This window comes from Notechis scutatus, chromosome 2 (assembly GCF_049901735.1).
Source record: "Notechis scutatus isolate UNSWTSFEM ecotype Mainland chromosome 2, rNotScu1.2, whole genome shotgun sequence".
NCBI classification, from domain to species: Eukaryota; Metazoa; Chordata; class Lepidosauria; order Squamata; family Elapidae; genus Notechis; species Notechis scutatus.
In genome coordinates, this window is record NC_142010.1 from 35,648,726 (window position 1) to 35,671,618 (window position 22,893).

The window sequence follows — 22,893 nt, forward strand, 5'->3', positions numbered from 1 at the left end:
GAGCATGCCTAAGTCATCATATCCTATGAACACAACTGCATCTATCAAGCATCTTTTTACACCTATACTTTCAATTCATCTTACTCTACGAAATTGCTCTTTTCAGGCCAATTTAGGAAGATGGTGTTGCATCTCTGAAAACAAATACACTGTTCTGACCCAAACCTTGTTCCAAGGAAACAACACGAAACAGAGGGAACAGCAAAACCTTTTAATGATTCTTTACGAATTCTGTTCCTTCACGGTTAAAAGACTGTTTCAAACTAATTGTCTCTGATAAGAATGAGCCTTGCCAAGATTGTGCAAGGCTGCCAAGAATACTAGATAAAGTTACTAAGAAATATTTCAAATACAAAGAGTCTCCAAACACCAACCAAGATACTCGGAACGTCCATAAGGCTTGAGTGCAAAAACTTCTTTGCTTCCTGCAGAGAACTCTGGTTTCTCAGCTGGCTTTTATCTCTTAAGGGAGGGACCATTACCTTGCAGCCTTACTCCCGAATCGCCTGTTCTGCTGCATCTGCTCATTTCTTCGAGCAGCCCTGCACGCACACGCCCTGGGCACAGGCTCCTCAGGGACCTCTTCATCACTGCTTGCAACCTCCACAATCTCCGAAGGCAGCACTCTACTCCCTGATGGTCCTGGCCTCATCCCTGCATCACATGCAGGCTCCTCATCTGAGTCCTCGCTCTCTGAGATCTCAGCCGTCTGCACCTGCTGCTGGCGAACCACAACACACACGCACACATACACACACACGACTACAAATTGGAACGCTCATAGACAAGTCCTGCATTTTCTGAACATTTTAGTTCCACCAGAACTAAAAAAATTGACAGATTTTTCCTAGACTTCCTGAGTGAGATTTTTTAACATGACTGCTCTGTAGATCAAACTGGTCACCTTATAGGTATAAGGTGTACATTATGTCTTTTAAGTACTTTAGAGCTTAACAAATATAACTAAAGATGACTTATGGAGGATAAACTCTTTCCATTCTGCTAGACCACAAAAGAAAACCTAAATAGAATGTGTTTTTTATTTGACATATATAAGCAAAAAAAAAAGTAAAACATAAAAAGTGAAGGAACGTAAATAAGTAATGTGTACTGTTTATTCCCATATGAATATTTATTAGATAAATAGTGAACAATAACATACTGTAATGGGCTCAATACCTTCATAGTGCACCTGATACAGGTAGGAGGCTTTCTTACCTTCTTAACTCTAACACCACCTTTTGGAGTTTGCTTCGTTGTAAGATTATATCCAATCATCTGTTTAGCAAGCTGTCCTACCTCTTTAGGGCTGCAAAAAAAAAGAAGAATCAATTAATACATTACTATATGAATATTTTAAAAACCGTTCAAAGAAACAATAATTAAAAAGAAACTTGTTCCATTTACTAGACTCACTCTTTTGTTAAATGTACACCTCCTTTCAAACCGCTGCTGAACACACCTTTGCCTCTTCCTCCAGCTAAGATCTGAGCCTTCAACACAATCTCTGTCGCTTCTGTAAGAGGGGGAAAATGCATTTAAGCTACAACCTGGATGAACCAATTTTATTATGTGACAGGTAAATGGAAAAACTCTCCTGCATATTAATGTTAAAAGAACAGCTCTGTGTTTTCATTTAAGAACATACACTTATGAACAATGCAATGCAACTTTAGACTGGCAATCATGGAGACACTGAATAAAATGTAAAATGCTCAGGAGAAATAGAGGAAATTATAAATTGGTAAACTTAACATCTGTCCCGGGAAAATAGCGGGAAACAGTAATTAAAGAAAAAAATAGAGAAACAAACCTTGCTGATGGAAAAAAATCAGCATTGAATTCACCAAGGTAAAGCCTGCCTCACCTGTCTTGCTGAGTTTATTGAAAATGTTAACAGGCAGATGAATGGAGGTGACACTCTATACATGGATTTTCACAAAGCCTTTGACAAAGATCCTCATTAAAGCTCTTGAAGAAACTCAGGAGCCAGGAACAGAGGAGCTGGCCCTTTATGTATTGCTAGCTACTGTAGTTATTGTAAGGCAGAAAGAAAAGAGGAGGAAAATAAATGGGTAAATTTCTCAGCAGAGAAAATTAGGGAGTGGAATTTCTCAAAGATCTATACCGAGACCAGTGCTTTTAAATCTGTTCATAAAATATCTTGCCTCAGGGGTAAGAAGTGAATTAGCCCTTCAAAGAAATTAAAATTCTACTGAGTATTGACGCTGTGTATTCTTTACATCTCCCCTTGAATCCAGCAGGAGGAGTGAGCTAGCCAAGTCTGTAGATAATAGAAGTTTAAATACAAGTTCAAACTATTCAGCCTGATGCGAGATCCGAAAGGAATCTGATTTACATAGATGAATGGTTAACCAAATGGCAAGCACAATTAATTTTAGCAATGTAATGCAATTTAAGTAATGCATGTGGAGGAGGAATTAGGCTAACTTTAAATTCACATTTATGGAATTGGAGCCATCTATAAATAACCAGGATACAAGACCTTATTAGATAGCTCGGCAAAGATGCCAGCTCATCTGTAGCAACTCTGTAAAGCACAAAAAGCTACACTAGGAGTCATTAGAAAAGGAATTTGCCAACATTATAACAATGCCCATAAACTAGGTACTACTACATCAAGGAGGGGGGGGGAAAGTAAGCATCTTCACAAACATTCCATATGTTTTAATAGCTATTTCTTATTGTCCACACTTACTGAATAAGACAAACAGGTCATGACAGGATTATTCCCTCAAAACCATTACTAATGACTCACCATGACATCCAAGCAGCATTTTAATTCTATTTCTATGCTTTGTGTGTAATGCCAAATTTATGATGAAAAAGGGAAGCCTTTTCGAAAACCGGGGTGGGTGGAGGAATCAATATTGACAGTAAAGAACATGAAAAGTTTATCAGGTTTGCATCTTTATGCCTTCCTCTGACAGCAGTTAGTAATTCTTAAGAATGGACAATCTATGGTCCAATTAGAAAGGAGGTCACTTGTGCCTTGGATTCTCTCCCTCTCTCTCCCTTTCTCTTTCTCTCTCTCTCTCTCTCTGTGAGAGAGAGGGGGGAGAGAGAGGAAGGGGGAGAGGGAGGGAGGGACAGGAAGAGAGAGAAAGAGAGAGAGAGAGAAAGAGGGAGGGAGGGAGAGAGATCACAGATCTCAGATTTTTTAAAAAAATTTCTTATATGTATCTATATATTCATAACTATGTTTTGTACTTATACCTATTGTCTTGAAAGCAATTGACAAAAATAAATAAATAAATAAATAAAGAAAGAAAGAAAGAAAGAAAGAAAGAAAGAAAGAAAGAAAGAAAGAAAGAAAGAAAGATCAAGAAATGAAGTAAATGTAAATAAAGTCATACCAAGGATCCTATTAAACATTTAAGAAAGTGTGACAAGATACCTACAGATAGATAGATAGATAGATAGATAGATAGATAGATAGATAGATAGATAGATAGATAGATAGATAGATAGAGGGGGGAGAGAGAGAGAAAGAGAGATATGTTGAGAGGTAACCATTGCTAGAATTCCAGCTGGCTGAGAGATCAGTTTCATGTTTCATTTTCTAGCTGCAATATTAAGAAAAGAATATCTCTGAAATTATTTGCATTAGGAAGACATTTCCTATTCATGCAAATAGCACTATTTTATTCATTTTCTTATCCCGCCTTTATTATTGTCATACATAACCCAAGGGGATGAACATATCTAATATTCCTTCCTCTTCCTATTTTCCCCACTACAACAACTCTGTGAACTGATTTGAGGTGTGTGAGAGAGAAAGAGTGACTGGCCAATAGTCCACCAGCAGATTTCATGCCTAAAACAGGACTAGAATTCACAGTCTCCTGGTTTCTAACCTGTTGCCTTAACCAAACATGGTCATTGTTCAGAGTTTGAGAATTAATATGACTAATGAATTTAAAATATATCATTTTAGTTTGAAGTGACATACTATATAATTTCCACAGCTCTTCTCTGTTATCTGCTTTGTGCTCTTGCTGTCTACTATTTTTTTCCAGAGAAGAAAAATTGCAGATACAATATTCCAATGTATTTTCCTCCAAGAAAGAGGGCAGGTAAAAGCCAAAATTAGAAAATCATTAAGCAGAGGAGTGGTCTACAAGAGATATGGAAAATCTGGGCAGACAAATACAGGGCTGGGTTAGATAATTACTCTGCTATAATCTCTATTGTCCATGGAGAGAAGCAAATAACTGCCTAGCCCAGGAGTGTCAAACTCAAGGCCTGCGGACCAGAGAAAAGGAAGAAAAAGTAGAAAAGGAAGGAAGGAAGGAAGGAAGGAAGGAAGGAAGGAAGGAAGGAAGGAAGGAAGGAAGGAAGGGAGGGAGGGAGGGAGGGAAGGAAGGAAGATTATAATGAGAGTGGGGGATGGTCTCAGGGAAGTCCTGCCTTAGCACTTGGCCACCACAGGTGTCCCCAACACGAGTTCTGTGTCATGCCCACCATGGCCAGTCACACACACACCCGGCCATGCCCCCCAGCCGTCCAAGGTCAAACACAAGCCTGATGTGGCCCTCAATGAATCAAGTTTGATACCCCTGGCCTAGTCCATCTCTGTTGTTGCTCCAGAATAAAATTAATCACCAGTGATAAGTTTAATACCATATAGTTGTCATATTAAAAGTTAAAATTCAGTAATAACTTTTGGAGGTTTCTGAAGGGCTGCAACCAAGGCTTTGGGAGTCTGGATATGGTCCCAGGTTGTACATTTGTGCAGCACATGGCTGGAAGCAAAGCGCTTAGGAATCATCAGGAAACAGAATTTAAAGAGGCATTGGGTTACAGACAGCACATTAGAAATACAGACCAAAAGGAAGAAAGCCAAGCAAGAAAAAAAAATCTTGAATCTGTATTAGAAAAGAGTACAGTTAAACCAGGAAAAAAGACATTTTTCTTTCCAGATAGGTTACACATGGCATATACTAGAAAATATCTATTTCCAACCATTTACTTTTGATATATATTGTTCTTAACCACAAACCCTTCCGCTTCAACATCTGTCTTGCATTCTAATATACCTCCTTTCTCAGTCCCAGCTTTCTTAATAATTCTTTATCATCCAAAGGGTAGATTACAAGGAAACGTAAATGAACCCTCCCTCCCAGATCCAGTTTTAGTTCTGTATTGTCCAGCATAGATACTATCAGGATGATTGTTCAAATAAATCATGTTCCAGGTGACAGTATCAATAACCGGAAATCACTGTATCCATTGTGACAGAACATTTTCTTATTGTTAATAGTGACTATTAATTAAATCACTTTAAGTTATTTCGAGGAAAAAGTGGTGAACTAAAGATAGCTCTGCAAAAAACAGAGCCAATGACTGGAAGAATGAAGAGCTGATGAGTAGACCAGCTCTTTGGAATTCCTCTCCGGACCAGGAGAGAACCTGAGTTTGCCCAGAAGTACTCCAAACAGTTGCTCCTCAAAAGGGGACCATAAGACAGAGACTTCCAGTGAGTTTAAAGCTCAGTGCCTTTTCAAAGGACACAGGATTCACATACTTCCTTTTCTAATCCCTTTTGGAAATTGCTTGTTAACTGCTTTTCAGCTATTAGAAACCTTTAGATTGACACTGGGTGGATTTCCTTCAATCATTAGCAAAAGAAGTTTAAACCCAAGTTCAAGGACTTTAAAAATTCTTTTGAAATAAAAAGCAAAAGGTTGATTAGGACTTTGATTTTAGAAAGCTATAAATGGATTAAAAGTCCAGATGGATTTGATTTTGGAATTAATTATTAGTATGCTTCCCATGGTTTGAATTCTTTAAAAGAAATATGAAAGGAAGGAACTTTGAAGGTTGGATATTAGAGGAAACTAGAAGGAATTAAAGATTACAATTAAGGGAAAAGAATACTTACATTTGACTTACTAATACAGAATGGAGCAAAATATATTAGCTTTAGATATATTAAAAGGATATTTTTGAACAATAGATCCAGAGATTAAATTAAAGAGCATCTGTCATGATAGACAGTGTTCAGAAGATTATATGTAAGAGGAACAAGTTTTACTAGCAAGATTGAGAATTATCTAAAAGTGAATTTTAAAATGATAGACTACAAGAATGATATAGAAAAAAAGATGCCACACTGGGTATACAAATGAAACAATCTGATGTTTTAATAATTAAAAAGGTTTTACAAATAACATATCAAAAGAGTGATCTATTTTGGATTTACAAAGAAGATTTGTTAAAGTTTGAAAAACTTTGTGTGAAAGGACAAAGATTTTTTTTAATCAACTTCTATGACATTATTTGGATGGATTAAAGATGAAGATAAGAATCTGTCATGTGTTGAATTCTTTAAAAGAAATATGAAAGGATACAATTTTGAAGGGTAGGCATTAGAAGGAACTACAAAGAATTAAAGATTACAGTTCAAGGAGAAGAACTCTTACATTTCAATTACTAATACAGAACGGAACAAAATTAGATATATTAAAAATTTTCTTCAAAGAGCTAGATTATAGAAAAGAGTATTATAACTTGAGAGGTTAAAATAGAATTGTACTTATAACTGTTGTAGATATCAGAAAGCATTTCTCTGCATCCTTTTTCTTTCTTTTCTATTTGTCTTTCTGTCTTTCGGAACATTGTTTTCTTTATTCCCTCCCGCCCCCTCTTTTTTTTTTTAGTTTGTCAATTATGATGGCGATCATTATTCTTTGTGCTACAAGCTTTTCAGGCCAAATCAGTTATAATTAGAGCTTATATACTGATTACTTTTATGTTGGCAACATATCAAGCCGAAAAAGGCTGGGAGGTGTAAGAAACAAACTGAACAGATATTTTTAATTTTATCAAATTTGCCAAAAGAGCATTGAGGCAGTAAAGTATCTTGCATGCAGCTGTTGGAAAAAATTTCCTGAGTTTGTTTCCCAGCTAGGAAGCAGTCACTGAGGCTGAGAAGAAATAGACATGGAAGCCAGCTGCCAAAAAGGGATCCTTTAATTCAGGAAGGCAAGAAAAGTAGTGACACAGCTCGAGCTTTCCTGGCTTGCAAGCAGATTGGGTGTGTGAATCTGAGCATTTGAAACTCCTGCAGCTTAATGGGTTTATTTGTATGCCTCTAGTTAAAGTGATTGCCCTGGATCCTGTCTTCCTGCCTTAATGGTTAATCCTGTTCCAGGACCTTTGTCTTTCCTATCCTGGGGTTAATCTTGTCAGAGGGCAGGAAAATGAGAGTTCTGGTTTTGCCTTGGTTGTTATTTTTAGCCTGTTCTCCTTATCTTAATAGCTCTACTTAAGTGTTTCTATTATCAGCTCGGTTAGCAGGGCTGCTCTGAGTTTTTTCTTTCAGCTGGTGATTCTTGATTTTCCTAAAGGGGGAAGGGCTGGCTTGAGTTTCTTGGCACTGTTTTCTGAGGTTTCTGGTGTGGTGAGGTTTCTGGCACTGTCCTTTTGGGGTATACTTCCCACGCAACCATTATGAAAGAAGTAAATAAATCCATAAACAAGTCTGACTATCTAAAAGTTAGATTTCTACTCTTAATCAATAAAGCAGGGAGAACAGGGTCAGTCAGGCTTCCTGCACCTAAGGGAAATGATACGAAGTAATTTAATTCCACAGTTGCTTGCCCAAACTGTGGAAAATGAAGTAAACCAGCCAAATCTTATTTTACAGTAACCAGGCCTGAAGCATTGGTATTTACCAAGTAGATTCACTCTGCACTGATTCTTTTTCCCTTGAAGGTCTCAATTCTAGAAAAGCTAGTTGCAAATAATTTCTAGTGTTTGTGTGTGCGCGCATGCGCACACATATCTGACCACATTTTTTTATCTTGTCTCTTAATTCTCACATCACATCAGGAAAGAGTAACAACACACTAAAAACATAACCTGAAACTCATTTGAAATGTATACATGATTTACTGATTCTTACTGGGTAATGCATTGCAAACCCAGTTTCTAGCAGGCTCTGGAAATGAAATAAGCCTATAGTCAGAAAACAACATTAAAATGAATCTTTTTGGTAATTATCTATCAAGTAGCTTCAACAAATCTACAAATCATTCCAAGATGCTAAAACCCTTTCCCTTTGAGTATGTGATCTTTCTTTCTTTTCTTCTCTCCTTTAGAAAGAGATAGCATGACAAATATTTCTTTCTTTTCTTCTCTCCTTTAGAAAGAGATAGCATGACAAATAAAGTGTCATGTCAATATTTACAACTACTGGAACGTGCTACAATGCAGTATAACACAGCATACTCAGCATCACTTCACTTTGCAATTAAGGCTTCTCAATCAAATGCCAGTGCTGTCTATTGGACTACAAGAAGGAGTGTGAAATTCATTAGTGTTTGCTTCACAGCTCCAAACTAAAAACAAATTAGAAAGGTAAGTCTGATACTTGTTTTAGTTATGCCACAAATTTAGTCATTAAGCTTTGCACTTAAAAAATTAAAAACTGCATTACTGGCCAGGAAAACTACTCTCTGAAAATCTGTGTTTTTAACAGTGGCATTGCACAAATGTGTAAATGCTATATTTTAAAAAAATCCAATGCTAAATGTCTGCTAATACAAAAAGAATGTAGTAAATACAAGTATTTTTAGATACATTAATTGTATGGGAAGGTGAGATTCTAAATATAGTAAACAATGAAGTATGAACAAATGATACAAGAAGAAAGCAGAGTAAGAAACTGTAGATCTTGTACTGTTCCTCCCATTTCAATGCAACTAAGTGAAAGAACTTTAGAGCACTATATCCAATTTGAAAGACTTCTGCTCAGTCTAAAGCTAGCAAATGAATTAAATCTAATGGAATATTTTTTCCAAGAGACATCACCTTTGCATTGGAGTGTTGTGAATACAAAAGGAAGTGCAATACTTTGAAACTGTAAGAGGAGTCTATATTGTGGATTATTGTGAATCAATAAAAATGGGACTCTCTTTGACAACCAGGGATTGCTGTAGTCTACTGCAAATATTTATAAGAGAAATGAGCAACTTGTCTTCAACCCATTAAACAACCCAACACATAGTTTCTATGTTTCATTTCCATAAAGGGAATTACAGACCACAACGCTACAATTACAGAGATAATTTGCTAAATAGGTAAAGATGCAACAGTCTTACTGTCCTATTCTAAAGGGCAATGATGATGTTACCTATTTAGGTAATGAAATGTTTGCAAGCAAACAACCAAGCTCAGGGAGCATCAAGGACACCTCATATTAACTAATGTGACTTAGCAAGAAGGTCCCTTTTCCTTTGTTTAATAACTTAGCATCTCACCCAGGGGTGGGATTCTACCGGTTTGGCCCGATTCGGGTGAACCGGTAGTTCCAAGGATCATCTGTGAGCAAACCGGCTCGCTCTGATGATCAGCTGTTGGGCCTGCCAGCCTGTCCCAGCTCTATTCTGACCTTTATTTCCTGGTTTTCAAGCTCAGCTGCTTCATGCGGCACAGTGGATTGCCACGCATCAGCTATTTAACACAGAGGGGGATTGCAGGAGAAGGTCAGTAGCAAACCCTCTGTGCGCGCGCAAAGCACACACTCACCGAACCAGTAATACCAGTTGAATCATACCCCTGATCCCACCTAATAAGGAACTAACCAGTTAAGCATTTTTGTAAAAAAATAAATAAAACAACAACTAAAGCCCAGGTAAACAAGAAGAATTTAGCTGGAATATTTAAAAGCTTTAGCTGTATCTACCTAGCATTGCTATTCTATAAGCATTCTGTCTAAACTAAGCATGTCACATGAACTGTGTTGAAAAATAAGCTGGCTGCCGTGAACATCATTTACCAATGTAACAATATAACTTACTTATATAAGCATCTACAAGTATTCCACAATTTATGACAATAGGGACTGGAATCTTGGTTATTCAGCGAAATGGTCAAGAGTGCCCATGTGATTCTTTTGTTCAAAGACTGCAAACTTGGCTCTCTCTCTCTCAGTTGTGGTCATTAAGTAACTGTGTGGGTCTTTAAATGAATGGAACAAAAGAGGATGAGAGGGAGAAATCAACAGTTGGCAGCAGCTTGCAACTTTCCCTGCCACGATATGGAAAACCTGGCATTTGTGGTTACTCAGTAAGCTATTCCCAAGCAAACCTTGGGATAGCTTAATGGGTGACACTTTTATTGATTTTGTTATGATTTCTTATGGAATCTCATTGTTAAAGGGAAACATTCTAGTAGTAGTCTCCAACATGCCTTTTTGTCTTATTTGTTTTGCTGTTTAAAATAAACTGGTTAAAACAATCACATTGCTATTTCAACTTTCACTCTAATAGAAAATTCATTGTATGCATATGTATTATTTTCTTTTTCGTGATGTTTTATTTATTATTATTTTATGAAGTAAAATTATTTTACTGAAATAATTTTAATAGCAAAAAAAAGCCACAAATGCCTAGCCTTACTTTTCCATGTTTTCCTATGGTTTCTTGCATCTTTTTCTAGTTTTACTTTTCAAGTTTTACTTTTCTAGTTTTACTTTTCCAAGTGTTTTCCTATTTTCCACTGAAAGTAGGAAAACACAGAATAGCTAAGCTCTTTGATCCAAAGTCCAAGAATCTTCTACCTGGATGTTCTTTTCCATTCCTGGTTCTGAGACATCCCATTAATACAGACTCTAATTTTTGGTCCTTTAAAATAACCCAGTAGAATATTAGCAAATAGGCATCAATTTCTGACACGAAGAAAGGAAAAAAAAAGGGGGGGGAGAAAAGAAAATATTCCCACTGATGATTTTCTGATCACCAGGTTGTTGAGTAAAAATGACAAATTTTCTCAAGTAGATCTGTATCCCTGACATAGGTAAGATTGGGATACAAACATTATGAAACATAACAGAGGTTTTTTCTTCTTCTTTCATTTGACCTAGGAAGAACTGGAACAAGGCCAACTGCATCCAAAAGCAGACTGTGGTTTTACAGACAGCCCTCCCACAAATAGCAAGCACACAAACTGTGATGTGAAACTGAAGTGTGAAATGGAAGTTTGACTATAAAAAGCTGATCAGCCTCCCACCTGCCAGAGAGAGGTAGTAAGTCATTTCATCTTGATATTAAATGTGTACATAACAACTTGGAAGTGTTTTTTTAAAATTTTCAACTAAACATCCACTCTCCTTTTAACAATTTTTTGCCATCCCACTCCTCATATGGCCATTTCCATATTCTATCCTTTACTCTTTTTTCCCTTCAGAAAAAATATATAAATTTTCAATTTTATAATGGGGGGAGAGAAGGGGAAAGGGGGAGAGGGAGGGGAGGGGGAGAGAGAGGGAGAGAGAGAGAATGATAGATACAGTGGTACCTTGGTACTCATTGTTAATTGGTTCCAGGAGGAGAAATGAATACCCAAAATGATAAGTACTGAGCAAAATTTTCACCTAAGGAATAATATGGTGAGTGACAAGGCAGCTGACACTGACAAGTTGTAGCTTGCGCATTGAGTTCCAAATAAACAATGTATACTGGGACAAAATTTTCGCATCAAAATGTATTGAATACCAAATTTGATAAGTTTCAAAGCAGTTGAGTACTAAGGTATCACTGTGATTGATAGATAGATAGATAGATAGATAGATAGATAGATAGATAGATAGATAGATAGATAGATAGATAGATAGATAGACTGTGTTTCCCAAAAATAAGACTGGGTCTTATATTAATTTTTGCTCCAAAAGATGCATTGGGCCTTATTTACTGATTAAGTCTTATTTTCAGGGAAATATGGTACTAAATGCCTCTATCTGGCTGACAAACTTAACTGGGGCTTATTCTGGGGGTAGGTGTTAGCCGGTCTTCCGGATGTTCGTATTCCCGGGATACAAACCAACAAACATCAAGGTTTGAAGTGTTTTATTTGTACACGTAATGCACATTCATCCGGCACTAATAGTTTAAATTCCAAGCTAGGTTAGCGCTGGAAGCATTCGCCTTCCAGCGCTCTTTATAGCATTGCCCCATCTCATTGCAACTAACTCTTTCGGACCACCCTATGCTAAGTTCCCACTTATCCCACATTTCCTAATATGGCCTAATTATGCAATACTCCCGTATCCCACGTCAGATTGACTAGATCGCTCTGCACCCTACCTAACACCAATCCCCTCTACTTCCATTACCACCCTTTAACACCCTTTGTGTAAATTCCTCCCACCCACCCATTCAGCAGAGTATTCATGAATCGGAGCGCTGCTGCCACAACATTGGGAATCTCCTATTCAACCTCCAACTCCCAGGTAGCATTGCGAAGCAGCGTCATAGGGAATCCCTATCAACTCCCCGCTGAATGAGACCGGCTTCGTTTGCTGGAGGTTATTGTCTTTACTCCTGAGGTTGTAGTTGAATATGCAGCCCGACAGTAGGACTTATATTACAAGCATCCTGAAAATTATGCTAGAGTTTATTTTCCAGTTGGGTCTTATTTTTAAAACAGGGTGGATGGGTGAGTGTGTAGGTAGATAGGTAGATGGATGCTGTGAATATCATGTCTATTGGCATATGACCACTTTTCACAATTCTGGTGACTTCCAGATAATTCCCCCAATCTTGATTCAACACAAGTCACCTGGGCTTGTTCATTATTATAGCGATTGGGCTAAATTGTAATCATAAGTTGAGGACTACCTGTATTTAAGAGAAAGTATATTCCAACATTGATATATTATTTCAATCTTGATTGCTTAAATGAACAAATCCTTTTCTAAAAATTACTTGAAAATAGTATTAATAGATTGCATCCTTTTTTACACGCGTGAGAACGTTGTAGTCTACAGCTCAACAGCACTGAGAAATGATTTATAGCAGAATGGAACAGATTCTGAAGGTTGTAATTCCATTACAACCTCAAATGCTCTTATTGAATTTCACTAAACAATACATCCATCCAAAATATAGTAAACTAGCACTATATATGTTAATGGCTGCAGAGATTTTATACACTATAATGGAAAAGATCTTTGATTCCTTTTTTTGGAAAAATAGCTTGTTAAATTTTGGGAGTATGTTTCAATGGTAAGAATAATTTCCTAGGTTAAAAGCAAATCTGATGCAGAATTTAACTTCCATTGGAAAGCATTATTGGTTTCCATTCTTGTTACATATGGATTTGTGTCACATACAAATTTTGGGCTTTTTATGTATTGAATTGTAAGTTCTCCACTTACAACCATTTGTTTAGAAACTGTTCAAAGTTACAATGGCAATGAAAAAAGTGACTTATGACCAGTTCTCACACTTACAATTGTTGTAGCATCCTAGTGGTCACATGATCAAAAATTCCAGCCAGCTTCTGATAAGCAAAACCAATAGGAAAAGCCAAATTTGCTTAAGGACCACACAATTCACTTAATAACAGCAATGATTCACATAATAACACTTACTAACCATGGCAAAAAGGTCACAAAACAGAGTGTGATTCACTTAACAACTGTCTTGCCTAGCAACAGAAATGTTGGGCTCAGTTGTGGTCATTGAGGACTAGTATATCTTTTAGAACTGATTTAACAACTGATATTGCCAATTACGTGTAGAAATCTCTTTCTTTCCTTCTTTCTAAATAAAAAATAAATTATGAATTTACCTTTTAATAATAACAATTTCAATAATAACAATATTTATTAATTAATTTAAAATATTTCTGTAGCTGTCCATCTTCAGTAGTATAACCCTGAGCAGCTCACGCATAATTAAACAATGAGAACAATTTAAAAAAAAATCTGAAAAAACAGCATAAAATTTCCTGGTATCCCAACACAATCACAATCTCCTCCTCCTCCTCCATTTAATGATCCCATAATCCCTTGTAGCGTGGAGTCTGAGCAACTGAACGGAGCTGAGTGTTTACTGCCCGGTGCCCTTTCCTGTCGCCAATGCGGAGTTATATTCAGCAGATATATTCTCATCGCGCCCAGAGAGAGAAATATCTGCCTCTAGCTAGGATCAAACTCACAGCCTCCTGATTATGAGGTGAGAGTTCCACCTCTAGGCCACTGCACCCGAGCACAATGAATCCCACATGTCTAAGCAAACTGTCAAACGACTGAGGGCTACAATCTCATGCTATCCAAAGGCTTGTAGGAAAAGCCAGGTCTTTACAGGTCTTATATCTGTAACTCTGGACCAGTTGTAATTTCCAGAGGGTCTCAACACGTAGAGCGCATCGCAGTAGTCTAACCAGGAAATGACCAGGGCATGAGTGAGTGGGAGCAAGCATCCTGGTCCCGGAATGGGTTCAATTGGTGTGAAAGATGAATCCGTCTGAAGACTTCCCTAGCCACATTTGTGGAGCTACAAATCCAGGAGGACCTCCAAAGAGGTCTGACTCTCTGACAAGAGTCAGAGATGGCATCTCATCTGAACCAGGGAGACCAAAACCCAGAGCCATCCCAGCACTGACGATGTTACCTATTTTGGGTAATGGAACACCTGCAGGAAAACAACCAAGTGCTGAGAGCACCAAGGGCCCCTCGCTTCATCCCTGAGCTACAAATATTATCCTTTATTGCCACCATCTCATCTTACTGGGATGAGCTGAAACAGATTCCTCCCTCCCTCCAGCTTCCAAGCATTGCTCAGGACTGGGACATATAGGACAACATTGGGCCTTTGTCTATCTTTGTCTAATTTACTGCACAAGATTCATAAGCAAAACATAGGATCAGAATAAATCATCCATGCTTGCAAGAAATGCAAATACAGCTAAGAAACCATTACAGCCATAAAAGCAGGCAGAATAAAAACTCACAGAAGATCCCCCACCACCAATAGGCACTTTATTTTGGATGCTAAAAATATATTAATGTTGGTTTGTTTTTTTTGCAGGGAAAGACTCCTCAAATTCACAACATTTGCTGAAGGATAACTTTTTTATGCTGCGTCTTGTAGGCAGTGCTAAAATCAGGCAATCATTAAGAACAAAACACTTTGCTTTTGCCCCCAGCTGCACACCTGCACTCCTGGACTCCATTCAATTTATTCTTTTTTTTCCCTTTGTTATGATAATGGCACAATCTAGGAGCCAGAGGAGAGAGATTAAGAACTATTTTTTTCCTTCTTTTTTCTTTCTCGATCTGTTTCTTTATGCCTTGCAAAACTGAAGGCAAGAAAGCTGACCAATTTGCATAACTTGGTGAATAAACGTTCATGTTTTGTTGAAGGAAAGCTCCACTGTAGGCATGATTTGTCTGAAATGGTATAGAGCAGGGCTGTCAAACTTGCGGACCACGGGCCACATGCATCACACGCTGGCCACGCCCATGCCTAGTTTAGCAAAGGAGGAAAAAGCAGTGATATGTCAACATGATGACGCGAGTTTCACACCCCTGGTATAAGGCTTGCTGCTTGAGCAGGGGTTGGACTAGAAGATCTCCAAGGTCCCTTCCAATTCTATTCTATTCTATTCTATTCTATTCTATTCTATTCTTTCTATGCCATATCATGCCATGCCCTTAAAATGGGCTAGCTAGTTATATTGATTTTACTAAATTTTGATTTGAGCTGAAAATTCAGTTTAAAATATATAATCTTCCCCTTTTCCTGAGAAAGACAGACAGACGTTTGGTTCCATAATTTCAAGTGGAAATTTTTTCACTAATACTACCCTATGTTCGACATTGTATGGTTGCTAAGTTACCTCTTAGGCGGGTTCTTAATGGTATTTCATATTTTTTTTAAAAATAAACTTAGTTTCTTTTTTTTATATTGGGCAAATAAACCAATATCTACCTTTCTTCTGCTTTTTCCTGTGTGCTAGAGCAAAGCTTCAGGAAGGAGCTCTTGGGAAAAGCTGTTCAAGGTTTTTTATTTTTTTGTTTTAAAAGAATAGTCAAAAGAGGTTAATCAGGTCGATGGCAGTCTACCGTAATTTTTTTTTCTGTACCCTCTCATTTATGATGTGAATGAACACATATGGCACACATTGTTCCTTTTCCCAGTTCTATTAAAAATATCCCGATCAAAAATATATCTAATACAATCAGTGACCCCGAATAAAATTATATGTGAGGGTTGAGACAGGAGCCAGTGGTTTTCGGGTCTAAGATGACACTTACTTCAATGCTCAGTAATGGTTTGGCTTCAAGAAAGTGCTGCACCAGAAGTCCATTATCTCATAGAAAGGCCAGAAAGGGAAAACAACAACGAGTTAAACCAGTGTTGGCAAAGATGGTATTCAGCAGGTTCTGACCAGTTCTAGAGAACTGGTAGCGGAAATTTTGAGTAGTTCAGAGAACCGGCAAATACCACCTCTGACTGGCCCTGCCCCCATCTATTCTCTGCCTCCCGAGTCCCAGCTGATCGGCTGGGTCTTCTTTTGTTGCCCTGCACAGGAGAACAGAGCTGGAAAGCAGGTTAGTGGGGTGGGGAGGGAATGGGATTTTGCAGTATCCTTCCCTTGCCACGCCCACCAAGCCACATCATGCCCACCAAGCCACGCCCACAGAACCGGTAATAAAAAAAATTGAATCCCACCACTGACAGTTGGTATAGTGCTTGTTACAAATCATTTGTATCTTCTTAGTGTCAATGGAAAAATCAACTGTTTTGTTCACTTTTTGTCTTGTCTAAAAAAAATCTTATCTCTCTGAGCCCTGTTTGAGACATCTTCCAAGTCTAGCTGACAAATAGAACCATTTCTGTAGATCAGTGATTTTCTGCCAAGTATTAATCAAGGGAGCCTGACATTAATCATTGTGACCAGGGTAAAAATATAGTTTCTTACAAAGGTATGTTGGTGAATAATTAAAGGATATTTATTATTATAGTAGAAATGCACTTCAGACATTTTCACTGTAATTTGTGCATATTAAGGTCCTGCTAAATTCACCTAAGCAATGATGTTACTTTACCTAAAATTAGAACATAGGTTCATCTAATCCAATTTAGTCAGATCTGGATCAGGGGCAGTTCTTATTTCAGCATCTCTACTAGAGATTCTTTTAACTAGAACAAGCAAGCAAGCAAGCGTTGGTCTGAAATCACTTCCCATAACCTCAAAATACATAAATTGACTTACAAGGTAAACCAAGAGAAGAGTGATGATGGGTCCATCTATCAGTCCATCTCACTAGTATGTCGCTCAACTCCCAACACTATTAGGGCAACAATCCAGACAGAATATTTCCAGAATGAGAATTTTCTGGATAATATGAGAATGTTCTGGACTCTGGAGAATGCCTCCCAAATGAGAATGTTTTTCATTCTTAGTATGAAGTAACTATCCCAACCCATTAACTCCAATGCCAACAAGAACTGAAGCAGCAGAATTCAAGCTAGAATTGGATACTGCAAACTACAGTTTAAATGGGCTAAGTTAAAAGAAAAGAAGACCAAAAGAAAACACTACTCCCTCACACACACATTTAATTATATACAAAAATACTGCAGAAGAAAATAAAGGCATGTTTTATTTTTGAATTTATCTTTCTGCTTGGCTTATTGAAGGGTAGGTGAGGAATCTGTCAAGACTTTTATTTGCTTGCATTCACAATATCATTGCCTTTCCCCCCTAATTTAAAAACTACTGCATTAAACAATATAAAAAAGAAATATTGTGGCCCTGAGGCAACTGGTACATATTAACTACTGTAAGGAGATGAAGTCTCATCAGAGGTATGCGCCATCATTTTATAATTTAATATAAACTAGAATGAATAATAAACTAAGCACCAATAATTTAAGCAGTAGATGAGTTAGAATGCTCTTGCAGTTTATTCTGCCACATAAAGCCAGGCTCCAAAACTACATTAAAAGAAAATATTTGAGCTAATATTTAGGTGGGTATATTCTATATATTCATGAAGAAAAATCTATAAATTCTAGCTGTCACAAACAATTTGACAGAACACATCAATCAATATTCTGTGGATGAGATTCATTATTTTTGATTTGTAACTTTTAAACTTGTAATAGTCCAGTTCAGTGTCAACTGAAATACTGGTCTGCATTTCAATTTGCAAAACACATACTTTGCTTCTACCTTGCTTATTAGTGGTTTAGCATCCTATGTGCCTTCAGCCAATAGTGGCTTATTCAACATAGTCTCCTTTTTTGTCAGCGGAGGCCTCATCAAGTGGATCTCTAGTAAGAAAGGCAGCCTGGAAGGATGCACGTGACCCTCCAGGCCTCCTTTCTTGTCAGCAAAGTGCTTGAAGGTTGCATCCTTTTAGACTTTGGCAGGCCTTTTCAAAAAGCCTTTGCCAGTAGAAACAGGGCTTCTGACGTGCCCGCTCCTCTCAAGCTTTGCTTGGGCCAACAAAAGGTTTTGCAAAGGGTTGCCAAAACCTATAGGAACATAGTCTCCCTGCAGGCTTTGGCAAGGAAACAACTAAAGGAAGGAAGGCCTGAAGGTCCAAAGCTTTCCCTCTGTTTGCAAAAGTCAAGGCCTCAATTCACAGACAATAGAGGCCTAAAGTGCAAGATCACACAAAATCAGCAGCACAAGATCTCGTGCAATTGATCTCGCATGATCTCACGGTATGTTAGGCCTCTGTTCTCTGAGAATGCATCAAAAGCCTGAAACAAAGAAGCAGGCAAAGAAAGTGCGACAGAGCGGAGATCTTCGCAAGGTGAATCTCCATAGGTGATGGAATCAATTATTAACCAATCCATCATCCTCCACTTAGAGACAAACAACCTACTCTCCAATAAACAATTTGGTTTCAGAAAAAAACTATCCTGTAATCTGCAACTCTTACACTGCAAAAACATATGGACGACACAACTCGACCAGGGCAAAGCAATAGACGCAATCTACATAGACTTCTGTAAAGCCTTTGATTCAGTGGTACACGACAAACTACTCCTAAAACTAAAATCTTATGGTATCTCTGGACACCTGCATAACTGGATAGAAGCATTCCAGTCAAACAGACAACAAATGGTCAAAATTGCAAGCATCCTATCAAATTCTGTAACTGTCAATAGTGGTGTCCCCCAAGGCAGTGTTCTAGGACCAACTCTCTTCATACTCTACATAAACGACCTCTGTGATCATATTAAGAGCAATTGCGTTCTTTTACGCTGATGATGTAAAGCTGTTCAATACCACAGACAATACTGCTACCCTACAAAAGATCTTGACTATGTATCAGAATGGTCAAACAAATGGCAACTTCAAATCTCAACAAATAAATGCTCTGTCTTACATATTGGCAAAAAAAATCAGAAAATAAAATACAAGCTGAATAGTCAAGATCTTGTTGATGACCCAAGCTCTGTAAAGGACCTTGGAATACTCACCTCTAATGATCTAAGTGCTAGAGCCCACTGCAACTACATAGCCAAAAAGGCATTAAGAGTTGTTAACCTAATCCTACGTAGCTTTTTCTCTGGTAATATCACACTACTAACCAGAGCATACAAAACATTTGCTAGACCAATACTCGAATACAGTTCATCAGTCTGGAACCCACATTACGTATCTGATATTAGCACAATTGAGAAAGTCCAGAAATATTTCACAAGAAGAGTTCTCCACTCCTCTACTCGTTGTAGAATACCTTATGCCACCAGACTTGAAATTCTAGAACTAGAAAACCTTGAATTACGCCGTCTTCGGTCTGATTTAAGCATGGTATATAAAATCATACATTGCAATGTCCTACCTGTCAATGAATACTTCAGCTTCAACCATAACAACACAAGAGCACACAATAGATACAAACTCAAAGTTAACTGCACCAAACTTGATTGCAGGAAATATGACTTCAGCAATAGAGTGGTCAATGTCTGGAATACTCTACCCGACTCTGTAGTTTCTTCCCCAAACCCCAAAAACTTTAACCTTAGACTGTCTACTATTGACCTCACCCTTTCCTAAGAGGTCTGTAGGGGCGTGCATAAAGCGCACCAACGTGCCTACCATCCCTGTCCTATTGTTTCTCTTATTCTTCTTTTATTTTTCTTATATGTACCCATTTCATGTATTCACAACTATGTATACACTTATACTTATTATCTTGTAAACAATTGGCAAATCAAATAAATAAATAAATAAAATAAAATAAATAACAACACAAGAGCACACAATAGATACAAACTCAAAGTTAACCGCACCAAACTTGATTGCAGGAAATACGACTTCAGCAATAAGAGTGGTCAATGTCTGGAATACTCTACCCGACTCTGTAGTTTCTTCCCCAAACCCCAAAAACTTTAACCTTAGACTGTCTACTATTGACCTCACCCCTTTCCTAAGAGGTCTGTAGGGGCGTGCATAAGCGCACCAACGTGCCTACCGTCCCTGTCCTATTGTTTCTCTTATTCTTCTTTTATTTTTCTTATATGTACCCATTTCATGTATTCACAACTATGTATACACTTATACTTATTATCTTGTAAACAATTGGCAAATCAAATAAATAAATAAATAAAATAAAATAAATAACAACACAAGAGCACACAATAGATACAAACTCAAAGTTAACCGCACCAAACTTGATTGCAGGAAATACGACTTCAGCAATAGAGTGGTCAATGTCTGGAATACTCTACCCGACTCTGTAGTTTCTTCCCCAAACCCCAAAAACTTTAACCTTAGACTGTCTACTATTGACCTCACCCCTTTCCTAAGAGGTCTGTAGGGGCGTGCATAAGCGCACCAACGTGCCTACCATCCCTGTCCTATTGTTTCTCTTATTCTTCTTTTATTTTTCTTATATGTACCCATTTCATGTATTCACAACTATGTATACACTTATACTTATTATCTTGTAAACAATTGGCAAATCAAATAAATAAATAAATAAAATAAAATAAATAACAACACAAGAGCACACAATAGATACAAACTCAAAGTTAACCGCACCAAACTTGATTGCAGGAAATACGACTTCAGCAATAGAGTGGTCAATGTCTGGAATACTCTACCCGACTCTGTAGTTTCTTCCCCAAACCCCAAAAACTTTAACCTTAGACTGTCTACTATTGACCTCACCCCTTTCCTAAGAGGTCTGTAGGGGGCGTGCATAAGCGCACCAACGTGCCTACCGTCCCTGTCCTATTGTTTCTCTTATTCTTCTTTTATTTTTCTTATATGTACCCATTTCATGTATTCACAACTATGTATACACTTATACTTATTATCTTGTAAACAATTGGCAAATCAAATAAATAAATAAATAAATAAATAAGTGCCTGTGAAGATCCGACCGGGGGGTGGGGGGAGGAGAAATAGGTGGGGGGAATGTTGCAGAGCCTCTGTGATCATTCGTAAGAGCAAACTATTACCTTGGCACTGCAATATTCATAATTTCAGGACTTGTTCGTAAATGCTAAGGGGTGCATATTGCATAGCTTCGAACATTCACTAACGGAACACTTGTAACCTGGGGATTACCTATAATCAGTCATCCAAAACTAACAGGCATCATAGTTTTCCTGTTACATAGCCATATAATTTACATATCAATTATGTTGTACAAAGGGACAATAAGGCAATATGATTCGTGTGTTGGATGGACTAGGACTGACAAAATCCAGTTTCCTCAGCCATGGAATCTCAGTGGGTCGGTTTGGGACAGAAGCTCTCACTCAGACTTCAGTATTCTGTGGGATAAAAGTTGGAGTTTTATGTACATTTTTTGTGGTCTGAGGAAAGGTGGAGTACAGGTAGTCTTCAACTTAGTTCATTTCGTGACCAAAGTTACAAGTGACTTATGATCATTTTTTTACACTTACAACCACTGCAGCATCCCTGTGGTCACATGATCAAAATTCAGATGCTTGGCAACTGACTCATATTTATGACAGTTGCAGTGCCTTGGGGTCATGTGATCAGCTTCTGCGATCTTCTGACAAGCAAAATCAATGGGGGAGCCACATTCACTTAACAACCATGTTACTAACTTAACAATTGCAGTGATTCACTTAACAACTGTGGCAAGAAAGGTTGTAAAATGTGGCAAAACTCACTTAATAAATGTTTCACTTAGTAACAGAAATTTTGGGCTCAGTTGTGATCATAAAGTTGAGGACTACTTTTATCTACATCTATATCTATATCTATATCTATATCTGTCAGCCTTCAAGATCCTCTTTCTTTGCTTTGCTTCTTTCTGGCTGTCATGAGTAACGGGGGGTGGAAGGGGGAAAAGTATGGGAAGTGAGCTAGAGGTGTTCCTAACTAATATTGTATAAACTGAGGAGGCTTTCTCTTTCTTGCTTAGCTTTCTCTTCTCTGCGCAACTGCAACCCTTTATCTGAGTAAGCCAAGATCAGCTAATCATCAACACCTGAGGATGTCCACATATGATGAAGTTCACAACTTTTAATTGGAAGAACGGTTTGAACTATTGGGGGTGGGAACATTTCAATCCCTTGATATATGTGATGTACGTGCCTATTTCCTCAGATTCAGAATTCTCTTGTTGCTACCACTTGACTTCCACTAAAATATATCTTTTCTCTAATTACAAGAGTCTAAGTATTTCTTTCTTGGATTTTGAATGGAGCACCAGCTGACAATATCTAACAAATATAACAAACAAAACAAAATAAAATCACCAGATCTAGATTTTGGCTGACAAGAATCTATAATAAACAAACATCTAAAAAAGTAAAGGTTGTCCGACATTAAGTTTATAAATGAAAGACCTGTAGGAAATTCCAGACTAACATCTCAGAAGGCCATGGTAGGTTTTTTCTTTCTTTTTTGAAAAGAAACAATATAGACATGTCATCTGGAACTCAGTTTGATTTTATTTAGCAAGATAAAAGGCATCAACAGCTACTGTCACTGTAGGAAGGCTGTACTTATGCATTATAGCAGAACATTCAGTTGTGATTTCCTCAACCTAACATTTACCAAAGAATCCCATTAATCCACCTAATATATACAGCCATGTAAATTCAGCCATAACACTTACTAACCTGGCAA

The 22,893-nt window shown here is 37.7% G+C and overlaps 1 protein-coding gene across 1 annotated transcript in view; it reads right to left on the reverse strand.

Annotated features, from left to right (window-relative positions):
• Nucleotides 1–22,893, reverse strand: part of SUCLG2 (succinate-CoA ligase GDP-forming subunit beta) — a 243,557-nt gene that overhangs the window by 121,342 nt on the left and 99,322 nt on the right. Inside the window, exons 3-4 of the mRNA XM_026679375.2 lie at nt 1,417–1,516; nt 1,219–1,309 (exon numbers count right to left, since the gene is read on the reverse strand). Coding sequence (XP_026535160.1) covers nt 1,219–1,309; nt 1,417–1,516 — 191 coding nt within the window. The remainder of the gene's footprint in view (nt 1–1,218; nt 1,310–1,416; nt 1,517–22,893) is intronic.